This window comes from Lontra canadensis, unplaced genomic scaffold (genome assembly GCF_010015895.1).
Source record: "Lontra canadensis isolate GAN:19392208 unplaced genomic scaffold, GSC_riverotter_1.0 scaffold3, whole genome shotgun sequence".
Taxonomy (NCBI): domain Eukaryota; kingdom Metazoa; phylum Chordata; class Mammalia; order Carnivora; family Mustelidae; genus Lontra; species Lontra canadensis.
In genome coordinates, this window is record NW_022630997.1 from 18,531,932 (window position 1) to 18,545,065 (window position 13,134).

Sequence of the window (13,134 nt, forward strand, 5' to 3'; positions counted from 1 at the left end):
TTCGCGCTCTGTTATTTGATGGAAGGAGGTGGAAGGTGCCCAGTCCCAGCGTCTGCTTTTCCTTGAATGAAGCCTGCCTCCTCCCTCTTAAGCGACTCTTCGCTGTGTTCTAGCTTATCGCACAGACGACTGCCAGCCCTGGGTTTTGCCGGTTGTGAGGAAGGTGGAGCAGAAGCTCGCTAATGACAGCAGTCTGAACCATGAGTACCTGCCCATCCTCGGCCTCGCTGAGTTCCGGACCTGTGCTTCCCGCCTGGCCCTCGGGGATAACAGCCCAGCTATCCAGGAGAAGCGGGTGAGTTTTGGGAAAGGATGGACAGTTGGCCCTTGAACAGTGTGGGGGTTAGGGGTGCCGACTCCGTCAAAAATCCTTAAATCACTATGGACTCTCCCAAAACTGACCTGCCGATAGGCTACTGGCCACCTATGGATAACCACAACACAAAACATGTGTTTCGTATATGTTCTTAAAATAAAGTGAGAGAAGAGAAAATGTTATTAAGAAAACCGTAAGGAAGGGAAAATATATTTCCAATTCTGTACTGGGTTTGTGGGTGGGGGGGAAGTCCAGGTGTATGTGGACCTGCACAATTTAAGCCTGTGTCATTCAGGGTCAACTATATTTTCTTTAGAAATTGCAAAGGTGAGACAAGGTTGAAAACTCAGTTTGGTTTCAAGTCTGTTGAAGTGTCCATGAACAAGGGTTTAAGTAGTGTGAACTGAAGGCCGGGGTAGCGCATGTGGTAGGGCCGGACGGCAAGCCTGGCCTCTGTGGCTGCTGGGTCCTGTGCTGTTATGTAGACAGTCACATTGTGGCTACTGGGTTGAAGCCATTTGTGGAAATGCCAGGCCAAGGGAGTTTAATGGAATGACCAAGATAATCAGGTCTGGACCCAGATCTGCTCTTTCTTTAACCACGGTTAAGGCATTTACTCTCTAACCCCTACATGTCATCTGTGTTAGGAAAGGACTGGTTTGTGGTTCCTGGTCCCATAGGGGATTATTTAAGGGGTCTCTGAACCCCTTGACATTTTTTTTGTTGTGTTGTTTGTTTGTTTGTTTTTGGGAGAGAGCATGCACAAGGGGGTGGGGGTAGAGGGGGAGAGGGAGAGAGTCCCAAGCAGGCTCCACGCTCAGTGCAAAGCCTGATCTGGGGCTTGATCTCACGACTGTGAGATCATGACCTGAGCTGAATTCAGGAGTCCGATGCTTAACTGACTGAGGCACCCAGGCGCCCCCACACCCTGACATTTTATGCAGAATTCTGTGTGTATGTGTTTTTCTGGGGAGAAGGGGATTCAGAAGCCAGGGATAGTGGTAGGGATAGAATTGGGATGTGGGCTGAACTTTGGGTAATGAGGCCAGGACTCTGGTTCCCAATTCTGGGAATTAGTGTAGAATAGTATCACCTGGGGAATTTTATATACACATGTACAGATGGGTACATGTGCCCCTTCACTCCCTGTCCTACTTGTCTGTTTTTTGTTTTTGTTCTTGTTTTCAAGATTTTATTTATTTGACAGAAAGAGCACAGGCAGAAGCAAGGAAAGCGGTGGGCAGAGGGAGAGGAAGAAGAAGCAGTCTCCCCGCTGAGCAGAGCCTGATGTGAGGCTTGATCCCAGGACCCTGGGATCATGACCTGAGCCAAAGGCAGATGCTTAACCAACTGAGCCACCCAGGCACCCCGCTCCCTGCCCTTTCCCTCCCTGCCCTTTCAGATCCCAGTTCCCCCTTCTCCCCCCAGTTCCCTTCCCTGCAAGGGCATAGTTTTAAAAGCTCCCCATGTGACTCCAAAGTGCAGCCAGGGTTGGGAACCGCAAACAGAGAGGGAGGAAAAGGAGAGGTATTTTTTTTGGAGTAGAGGGAATTTGGGGTCCGGAGGTAAGTGGGTCTAGGCGGAAGAGAGACCTACCTGATTGGAGCTAGGAGCATGTCCAGGCTGATTTTGGCACCTTGGACAGGGGAAACCACCTGAAGGTTTGAGCAGAGAAGTTACCCAAAGTGTTCAAAGAAGATAAAGCTGGCAGCAGGGTAGGTGGGGATGGGCTTGGGATGTTATGAGAGCCCAGGTGGGTATTGTGCAGTTTAAGGCAGCTGCCCTTACTGTTCTCTGGGCCAGTGTCGTAGCGAAGCCTTTGTGATGGAAGGGACCACATCTTGGAATCATCTGATTTATTCTCTACATGCTGTTACCCAGATACCTTGGTAAACAGGGGAGAAATGAGGGGCACACAGGCCCAGGGTTCTGTCAGGAGGCTGGGAGGTTCTGAGCAAAAGTCCTGGAACTTGGGTTGTGATTAGATAAGTAATTAATGAGTTTTGCTGAAGGAGGGGTTATGATTAGACAAGTAATGTGAGTTTCGCTGAAGGAGAGTCCTGATGAAGTTTGAGAGTGGAGGACTTAGGCAGCTAGGGTTATCTTGAGAGACACTGGGGATAGATTTGGTGGAACTCCATTGTTGACGAAGAAAGAAAGACAGTTTCTGTGTTGGGGACCTTCCTCTAAAGCTGTATGTTTCTTACACACTTAGTAACCTTACAACACTTCTTATAGCACTTCCTAATCGTCTTGGACAGGTGCTTGTTTCTCTGCCCTGTGCTCCTGTTTTGGTCATTTACATGGCCTTCCCTCTTAGTCGGCTTCCTCCTATGTTGTGTATTCGATCAGAGAACAAATTTAGATGGCAGTCTGTAAATACTTGAAGGCTTTTTGGGGGGGGGTTGTGGGGGGGATAGTTTAGGATGTTGTCTTGGCATCTGCATCACCCTAGGTCCTGGCTGGTTCTGAGCTCTGAGTTCTTCCTTTCGCTCGGATGTCCTCACCATTCCCAAGCTGCTGTCCTAGTCAGCCCACCATCCTCTCGTTAGGATTCTTGTGATGGCCTCTTGCCTCTAGTTTCCTCCCCATTCTGTTGGATTCTGCACAGTGCAGGGGCACCTGGGTGGCTCAGTCAGTTAGGTGTTTGTCTCAGGTCATGACTCCAGGGTCCTGGGATGGAGTCCTGCATCGGGGTCCCTGCTCAGCAGGACATCTGCTTCTCCTTCTCTCCCTCTGCTCCTTTCCCCTGCTCGTGCTCACTCGCTCTCTTTCTCCCCCTTTCTCTCAAATAAAAAAAATCTTAAAGGTTCTGCACAGTGCAACTAGGAGGATCTTTCATAGCAAAGAAAGCTGATAATCATGTCACCTGCTCCTTGCCCCACATAACGCACACACGGTAGCCCCTCCATTATCTACAGGGCAAATCTAGACTTTGAGCTGGGTATGTGGTATAATTTGTAGCCAGCTTTCATCCTGTCCTCCATGACTCACAATCCCCCCCACCCCCACCCCAGGTTCCTGACATTCCAGGAGACTGTAAGTTGTGCAGGGCCTGGCCAAGGGTCACTTCCACGCTGAATCCTTAGCTCTCTCCGGCCAGGCCGAGTTATCACAGGACTTTGTTCACAGTTTAGGAATAACTGTACTTACTGTGCTCATTACCATGATGTATAATTTTATGTCTGTCTTCCACAAGACCATGACTTCCCTCAGGGCAGGGATGATGACTTACCTTGTAAATCTTCAGCATTTAGCTCCTAGCCTGGCATATCAGAGATTCTCAGATGTTTGAATTCAGTCAGTCAGTCAATTAGCAGATGAGTGCTTACCACTAAGGGTAGGTTAGGCACTGTTCTAGAAGCTGGAGCACAGCAGTGACCAAAAGACCCAGAATCTTCTGCCCTTGCTTACAGTTTTGTGAGGAGAAGCCAACTGTAAATGTAATAGATAAGGTCATGATAGAGTAGATTAAACAAATATAAATGCTGTGAAAATAGAGTAGAAGAGGCACATCATTAGAAGAGGCTGAGTGTGGGACTTGGGGTAGATAGGGTTTTCACGAGGGTGGTCATGATGGAAATAGAAAAGACATTTCAGCCAAAACTTTTTGTTTTAAAGATTTATTTATTTATTTTATTGATTTTAAAGATTGATTTATTATTGATTGATTTATTTGGAGGAGAGAACAAGCACAGGGGGTGGGGCAGAGGGAAGAGGAGGTAGAGAGAGTCCCTGAGATCATGAGCTGAGCCAAAGGCAGAGGCTTAACCCACTGAGTGACCCAAGTGCCCCAGAGGCAGAGAGAGTCCTAAGTAGACTCTGTGCTGAGCATGGAGCCCAATGTGGGGCTTGAGCTCATGACCCCGAGATCGTGATTGGATGCTTAACTGACTGTGCCACCCAGGTGTCCCTCAGCCAAAACTTGAAGGAGATGCAGCGTGGATGAGTGAATAGACCAGAAAACAATCAGTAATCATGTCTTCCCTTAGATTTGTTGTCTCCAGATTTAACTTTGCCAGGTTCATCAGCCATTTTGAGGAGACCTGCCTCTTACTCCTTTCTATTTTCAGACCTTAGGATCCAGATCATATGTCATTTTTCACGTTGTGCGTTGTAGTATTTCAGCTTTGGAAATTCCTGAGTCACCATTGGCAGGAGGGCTTGTGGGCTGTGTGATGCCATCCCAGGTCCTCACTTTGACTGTCACCTCTGGGAGGCTTAGGGCTTTCGCTGTGGCTCATCCCTTCAATGCTTTGGCCATGTTAGCACCCTGTGCCAGAAACGGTGTGAACTCCTAGGTGTGCCCAGGATCATGCGCCATGGTCCTGGCCATAAGCAGCTTCCGGCCTGCTCTCCTGCTCCTCACAGTGAAGTTCTCACATTGGCAAACTGTGGTCTTGGACAAGTGTTAATCGGGTCCAGCAGGGATTTCTTCCTGGCCATGTAGCTAAAGCGGGAGTGTAGACTATCTCCTGGCATCACGCATACCGTGTGTTACTGGATTTTTCTGGTTCTGGACACCCGCCCAGGGCTAGTTGCCTGGCTCCTTTGGAACTTTGCACTTGTTTCCTTCATCCCAAATGCAGGCCTTCCTTGGACTGTAGAACAGTTTGCTAAAATTCAGGTCACAGAATGACCAGATTGATACATTATTGGTTCACCCCAAATGTTTCTCTTTTCATTGCTGATACAGTTTGTGTTTCACCGAAGCCATGCTGTGTTCAGTATATTTTTAGGGAATGATAATTTCTTGAGAATTTGATGTCCAGGGTCATATACGTCATGAATGTTAAGGATTAGGTCAGTGTTACTGAAGTGGGTTTATTTCTTCTAAACATGTTTTCAATCTAGTCTATTGACCTTCTGACTTCTTCTGGTCAATGACTTTGCATTTTGAAGTGGGAGAGAAAGGAAATAAAAGATTATACCTGGGAATGTTTACACTAATGTCCACATACACCTGTCATGTATCCATGATAACTGAAAAAACCAGGTTCAAGGGGAACCTTGCTCATTTGTATAAAAATATCAACATTCCAGAATTGCTTAGGTGTTTGAAATGTGGAATCATGAATGAAGTTGACATTCAGCTTAGCTGGTGACAAATCCATGAAAAATAAATGTGCATAAGGCTTAACATCACCTTGGTGTACTGATTTGTATGAAGAATCCAGATAGGTGACATGTGGAGGCAAGACCTTGAAAGTAGGAGTGCTTGGGTGGCTCAGTTGAGCATCTGCCTTCAGCTCAGGTCATGATCTCGGGGTCCTGGGATCAAGCTCCATGTGGGGCTCCTGGCTCCGCGGGGAGTCTGCTTCTCCCTCTTCCTCTGCATGTGCTCTCTCTCTCTTTCTCTCTCTCTAATAAATAAATAAAATCTTAAAAAAAAAAAGATCTGGAAAGTAATGGGAGGGGCCTGGTGTTCAGTGGCTCTCCCGGAAGAAGAGGCGCGCTGGTGTACCTAGCCTGCCGGGCGATGGCCATTCACAGCCAGTCCACTGTCTTGGCTTATCTACAGTGCGCGAGCATGCACAGCTCCTCCTTCCCCTGAGTGTCCACTCGGCTTCTGTTTCACGCTGCAGCAGTGTTCCTTCACAGACGTCAGACCTCTGAATACAAATAGAACGCAGGGGAGGAGTAACAAATGGTGGTAATTGGTAGCACCGCCTCGTTCCTGGCTTAAAGAGGATTTCTGCCAAGGATTCACTGTTCATCATGAAGCTGACTTACTCATCACGGCTGAATGAATTTCTCCTGTTACTTTCAAGAAGTTCCATTATCTCCTGTTTCACTGAGCGTCAGAATCAGGAATAGCTATGCTTTTAATCTGTTACGAAGATGATTTGGGTTTTCTCTACCTAGCGGCCTGACACTTTTTTTTTTTTTTCAAGTAGGCTCTATGCGCAGTGTGGCGCACAGTTCAGGGCTGGAATTCAACCACCCTGAGATCCAGATCTGAGCTGAGATCAAGAGTCACATGCTTAACTGACTGAGCTGCCCAGATGCCCAGCATGACACATTTTATACTATATTTCTTAAGAATGCACTCATGGGCTGACTGTCACTTGAGGAAGGGGGTATATTTTAGTGTACTGTTGGATTCGTGCTGTTCATTAATGTTTGGAAAGTGAGTATCAATATTCATGAATGAGCTCGGTCTCCCCTTTTTCCATTTTTTTCCCCTTTGTTATCTTTTAGCATCAGTGTTCTGTTTTTCTTTGTCTAGGAAGGGTTTTTTAAGACCATTTTTATTGTGGAAAATTTCAAATATTTACAAAAGAAGGTAGTGCGGCGTAATGAACAAAACCAGTTGAATCCGTCACCCAGCTTCAACAGTGACACCCCCCCGGCCCCGTGCCAAAGGCGAATTATTTTACAGCAAATCCCAGACAGCTAAATACATTTTAGAATAAAATTTAGCAAATAATGCATGAATATATTCTCCTTAACTTAAAAAATAACTTCCAGAGTAGGCCAGAGTGCCCTGACCCTATTCCCCCTTGTAGGTCCCTCCCTGAAGGTTGCCACTGTTGCTGGATTGGTGTGCCCTTCCTTTTATTTAGATAGACTTTCTCAGATGATCCTTTTCTTTCTTTCTCCTTAGTCCTGTAGACATACTGAGCAGTATAGGCCATTTCTCTACTGAAAGAAGCCAAAGTCTACTGAGAATTGTGAGAGGGCAGACTCAGAGGTGTGTAGGCAGAGCAGCATAACCAGGGCGGGTGACTAGAACTGAAGCAAGATGGCCTCCTGGATTCATTTCCAGCTCTGCGGCTCCCTGATTTTCTGCCACTTCTGCTTTTCTGCCATTCCTAGCCTTTCACAGACCACTTCTCTGAATTGATTACCTTGTGTGTGAGTTGGGGGATTAGGACTTACTTTGGAGAGTTGTGTAAAAGTCAAATGAGAATGTGTGAAGGTTTTTGGTAAATGGGAACGCCTAGGATTCTATCATTGCCCACGTGAGGTCATTTTGAGATGCTTGGAAGTTAAGGAAGGAAATCCTCACAGGTCACCTTTGTTAGGACATATTTCTCTGGATTAATGAGCCTGTTTTATAGCAGTGAGTATTAAAGATTGAGGTCACTGGCAAACCAGAGATAGTATTTCATAGGCTCCTGCTGGAGGCATAAATTCTGATCTTGGGGATGGGTTTGCCTTTCAGGTGGGCACACTGGAATGTGGCCTGGGTGTGTCCTCAACCTGTGTTCAGTTGGGAAGCTCTCCCCAGAGTTAGATTCCCAGACTTCAGGTTGAAGACCTCGACTTAGTGCTCAGGGGCTGCTTACTGAGCGAGGTGTTTCACTTCTCCTCAGCTCAGTGTCCTTGTTTGTAAGCATGGACAAATCATAGCATCTCCGTGTGTAGTTGTGAGCTTTTCCATAAGAGAATGTTTAAAGGGCTTAGCTCGGGGGCACCTGGGTGGCTCAGTGGGTTAAGCCTCTGCCTTCAGCTCAGGTCATGATCTCAGAGTCCTCGGATCGAGCACTGAGTCTGGGCTCTCTGCTCAGCAGGGAGCCTGCTTCCCCCTATCTCTCTGCCTACTTGTGATCTCTATCTGTCAAGTAAATAAATAAAATCTTTAAAAAATAAATAAATAAAGGGCTTAGCACAGAGTGGGCACAAAGTCAGTGCTCATCACCACAGTTTTCCTGATAATCTTCTGACTTCGCCACTAACCAGCCATTGACTCTGCTGCTGCTTCTCTTTCAGGTTGGAGGTGTGCAGTCTCTGGGGGGCACAGGGGCGCTCCGAATCGGAGCCGAGTTCTTAGCCCGATGGTACAATGGAACCAACAACAAGGACACACCTGTCTATGTGTCCTCACCAACCTGGGGTGAGTCCTTGAGCTACAGTGAGAGAAGAAACAGAGGAGTGGGGGGAATTACCCTCATGACTCTCACTGTTAATGCAGAAATATAACCCAGCCCTGGATCAGCCGACATTTGGGAATGTCTGGAGCAGTGGGTTATGGCAATATGTGAGTGACCCGATGCTCTGGGCCAGGTTAGGAATCCTTATTCTTAAGACTCGTGTTTTAGCCCATGTTGAAACTTCCCTGAGAAGGCAGAAAGTGTGGAAACAGGAAGTCTCACCATGGTAGGCTGGAAGTTTAGCATAACTGACTGGTTGAACTTGTTCTTGGTGGTTGTAGTCATTCTTCTAAGTCTTCACCGCTCACCTCGTTTTGACCCAGTGAATGCTGAGCCTGTGAGGGCCCCAGAAGCTGACGTGCGTCCCTTCTAGTTAGGCCTCTGTGTTTGTCAGGTCATTTAACTTTTCACCCTTCTGCTTACAGAGAATCATAATGGTGTGTTTTCTGCTGCTGGATTTAAAGACATTCGGTCCTATCACTATTGGGATGCAGCGAAGAGAGGACTCGATCTCCAGGGTTTCCTGAATGATCTGGAGGTGGGCAATTAAGATGAAAAGTAAACAGAGCCCCATGGTGTCAGGAGGAGCAGGGAAAGGTCTTTGGATTAGTTGGTAAGGGAAAGTCTGAAACAGCCCTACTCAAACCAAAATGGTGGTTTCTGAGTTAGCACATGAGGAAGAAATACGCTGCCCCTTGCCCTGTGTGTCACTGACTCTGACCCCGGGTGTTCCTGCTAGTGTCAGAGCTGATGTAGCTTCCTTCCCCTCAGAGTGCCCCCGAGTTCTCCATCTTTGTCCTCCATGCCTGTGCTCACAACCCAACTGGGACTGACCCAACTCCAGAGCAGTGGAAGCAGATTGCGTCCGTCATGAAGGTAACTGCCCTTTCTGAGCATCTCTTGAGAAATTGTATTATTTTTTTATGTATTCAAAAGCAATACCTGTGTACGGAAGAGTTTGGAAAATGGAGAAAAGCCCATAGAAGAAAAGGATTAACTGAAAGCTACTGTTATTATTTTGGTATATAGAATATTTTTTTGTTTTCTTTTTAAATAGTTACATATGTAAATACATTTCTTCCACAAAGATGGCATCATTTTATCTGTACAGTTTTGTAACATACTTTGTCTTTCATTGGCATTCCTTCACATGTCATTTTAAGTTCTGTAGCACAGTTCCCATGCATGGCTGTGGCACATTAGTGATTGATTAAATCAGTCGGTGGACATTGAGATCTCAGGTTTCTTGTTCTTCTGAACAATTATATATGACTCCCTTTTATTATTTCTTTGGGATAACTTTCCAGGTTGGGATTTCTAGCTCAAAATGCATGTATTCTTCTCTAACATGTTTAAAAAATACTCATTGAGAAACTGTTACGTGCCAGGCACCAAGGGGGGTACAAGAGTGAGCACAGTGGAGACGGTCCCTGCCCTCAGAGAGCATCCAGCCTATCTGAGGAGACAGCCAAGTACTGTGGCTGTGTTGAAGGGGTCACGTGGAGGCACGTAGCACAGACTTCAGGTGTGCGTGTGTGCATGTGTGTGCATGTGTGTGCTAGTAGTGCAGTAGTGGCAGAAGATGTCATGTTGAAACTTGAAGGATGAGGACAGGTGGGGTTGGCAGGAATGGAGTGTTCTTACAGAGGGAAGAGTGTGATCAATGCCCAAGGCAGAAGTCCGGCCCATTTAAGGTATTGGAAGTAATTCTCAGTATAGCCTAGAGTTCCAAGGTGAGTGAGTGAGAGGTAAATGGGGGCCAGATCCTGTGCTGAGGCATTGGACTTCATTTGGAGGGCATTAGGGAGCCACTGAAAAACTTTGATGCCATCAAAACTTTGTGGTCTTCAGGCTATGTAGCAGGGAGTGGATCAGAGGTAGGCAAGATTAGACAGGCCCAGAGAGCAGTGAGGAGGCTGTTGCCATGATCCGGGTGGAAGCTGAGTGGGAGCTGAGTGCAGGCAGTGGCAGGGGTAGACCTGAATGGAGTCTTGAGCTCCAGGGAAATGGGTTGATAGGAACTGGGATGTGGTTGGCTGTAGCTGGATGTGAGGGCTACCAGAGGAGGAGTGGAGGATGCACCCTGGCCCCTGGCTTGGACATTTGGGGGCATAGAAGTGGTGTCCACTCAAAAAACGAGCCCAGTATGAGGGCAAGCTCAATTGTGGGGAGTTCCATGAGGAGGTCGGAGGGGATGAGAGTAGGGACTCTGAGGTCTCCTTTGTCTTGAGTGCCTGCTAGACTGGCCCCAAATCGTTGGGGAGTTCTGGAGAGACCCAGATGACCAAGCTTACCACATCAGGAATTCAGAGGGAAGACCCAGCCAACACAGGACACTACCTCCGTGTCTCACTAATAAGTCCTGTTGTCAGAGCAGCATTGTGATGCCCTAGGACAATAATTGTTACATTTGTTGGTGTTAAGCTGAACAGAGAAACAGATGTAAAGTGGTGGTTGAATGCAAAAAGGGAGAGCGAGGAGAAATGGGTAGTGTTAGGGATTCTGTGCGGGCACCAGCTGGGGAAGGAAGGCTGGTGTCTGAGGTTGGTTCCAGAAGGATCTCCTGCCCTGACTCGCTTTCCTTCCTCGCAGCGCCGGTTTCTTTTCCCCTTCTTTGACTCAGCCTATCAGGGCTTTGCATCTGGAGACCTAGAGAAAGATGCCTGGGCCGTTCGCTATTTCGTGTCTGAAGGATTTGAGCTCTTCTGTGCTCAGTCCTTCTCCAAGAACTTCGGGCTCTACAGTGAGTGCTCTCCTGAGTTTCAGCCTTGCCCCACCCCACCTGCCTTGGTGCCCCGAGCTGACTCTTCTCCCTCCCTTTAGATGAGCGAGTGGGCAATCTGACCGTGGTTGCAAAAGATCCTGATAGCATCCTGCGGGTCCTTTCCCAGATGGAGAAGATTGTGCGAATTACTTGGTCCAACCCCCCTGCTCAGGGTGCACGGATTGTGGCCTGTACCCTCTCTAATCCTGAGCTCTTTAAGGAATGGTAAGGGGCGCAGAGCCCGATGGGTGAGGTTTGGGAATGAAGAACAGAACATTTAACTCTCTCTCCCTTTGATTTTGACAGAGGCAGGACAATATCACTTTAAACTCTGAGTTTTAGGTACTTCTGTAAAATGAGGCTGGCACCTACTCGCACAGCTCAGGCCCAGAGGAGGAAGCACTGAGGAATGGGGCATTTCCCCCTGCCCTCCCAGCACCATGCTTCCTCCCCTAACTGTTGGGAAACACAGGAAGGAATTCCTGATACAACAGATGATCTAGCTGCAAATCAGTGCGACAGTCTGGGGACTCTTCATCCTTATTTGATTTGCATATATTTTGCCTCATTTTGAAACAGTAACTTTTATATACTAACTAAATCTACAGTCTGCTACATTATCCCCGTCTGGGTCAGTGCTTAGGTGAATTCTGGGTTAAAACATGAGTGGTATTACTGCCAGTAGACCCAGGACGAGCACTAAATTGCATCAGAAGCTCACTTCTTCCTTCTGCCTGGTAAGTGTCTGTCTGGCCTGCCCGTTCACCCATCCGGGCACCTACATACTACCACGGGCAGGTTGTGATCTCATTTTCAGTGTATAGATTACATTTCTTAAATCTGCATGCTTCTGTGAGCCATCTTTCTGCCCTATCTGGATTGATACTTAGATTGCTGTCCACTCAGGACAGGTAATGTGAAGACAATGGCTGACCGGATTCTGACCATGAGATCTGAACTCAGGGCACGCTTAGAAGCCCTCAAGACGCCTGGAACCTGGAACCACATCACTGAGCAAATCGGAATGTTCAGCTTCACTGGTTTGAACCGTAAGTGTCCCCCAACCACCTCGAATGCTCGCTCTTGGACACAGCCATCTCTGTGCTCTTGGGTTTGACTCCTTTAGCTGTCACCTCTTTGGTCAGCCAGAACAAGTTCGGTTTTCTTAGTGAAAACCTGCTGACCCATAATGAGGATATTTTCGTTTTTGTGGGCTGGGAAGTAACAGGATTTATAGCCAGGAGCCTTGCTTCATGAAAGGTCTCTCGTAAATAAATGCTCGGGTGCCTTTTGGCTTTTCCTTAATCCTAAGTATAATTATTATACCTGCTTATTCAGGGACCTGATTTCTTAACAGGTCTTTCCTAGTCTCCAAGCATTGCCATGAAAGAAGAGGTTACAGAGTATCTATTTCATAAATACGAACTTAGATTGGTCCTTGGGATTGAAAGCCCATTGAAAGTCTATGATCTTGGTCAGCCATCAGTGGGGCTTATTAGCAATCCGTTGTCCTTCTGATGACAGGATTCATTCACTTAATAAGTAATTCCTGAGCACCTGCTGGCCAAGCCACGGGTCACTGGTGCCTATGTGGCCATTCGCCTGGGTGTGGAGCTTGTGTCCATGTGGTTCTAGGGACAGTTTGTGCCTGAAATGGGTAAGTCAGTGGAATATGAGAGGTGCTGGGTAGCACAGTAAACCAGGGTTGTCAGGGTGCCTGTGTGAAATGAGCTCAGAAAAAGCAGAAGGAAATACAAGAAAGGTGGCGGCAACTGCATATAACTAGACCCCTAGGAATACTTTGGGGTAAAATGAGGCTTCCCAAAAAGTAAAGGGACGGCTCAGTTAGCCATAGGTGTCCTTGTGATTCTGGAATAGGGCATTAGTTCACTTAAATAAGTAAAATCATCCTTTATAATTTTTAGACTATTAAGTGTAATGGAAATGGTATTTAGGAGTAATATTCTCAAAGCTCACAAGGTGGGGATGTCTCCCTATAAAATATCCGTATTATCCACTGTCAGAGTAGGAAGTTAGTTTTATGATGAATTAAAAAAATGGTGAGAACAGACCTGTGCCTATAACACATAAGTGACATTTTTAGCACCTGGCACTAGTTACCCTTTTTAAAAACGTGTTTTGTTTTGTTTGGTTTTTCCCTCCCAACATTTTATGAG

At 46.9% G+C, this 13,134-nt stretch overlaps 1 protein-coding gene across 1 annotated transcript in view; it reads left to right on the plus strand.

Moving 5' to 3' along the window:
* Positions 1 to 13,134, plus strand: part of GOT1 (glutamic-oxaloacetic transaminase 1) — a 31,989-nt gene that overhangs the window by 9,055 nt on the left and 9,800 nt on the right. The window contains exons 2-8 of the mRNA XM_032882584.1: positions 114 to 295; positions 8,033 to 8,156; positions 8,619 to 8,731; positions 8,965 to 9,069; positions 10,786 to 10,936; positions 11,017 to 11,182; positions 11,864 to 12,006. Of these exons, the coding sequence (XP_032738475.1) occupies positions 114 to 295; positions 8,033 to 8,156; positions 8,619 to 8,731; positions 8,965 to 9,069; positions 10,786 to 10,936; positions 11,017 to 11,182; positions 11,864 to 12,006 (984 nt within the window). The remainder of the gene's footprint in view (positions 1 to 113; positions 296 to 8,032; positions 8,157 to 8,618; positions 8,732 to 8,964; positions 9,070 to 10,785; positions 10,937 to 11,016; positions 11,183 to 11,863; positions 12,007 to 13,134) is intronic.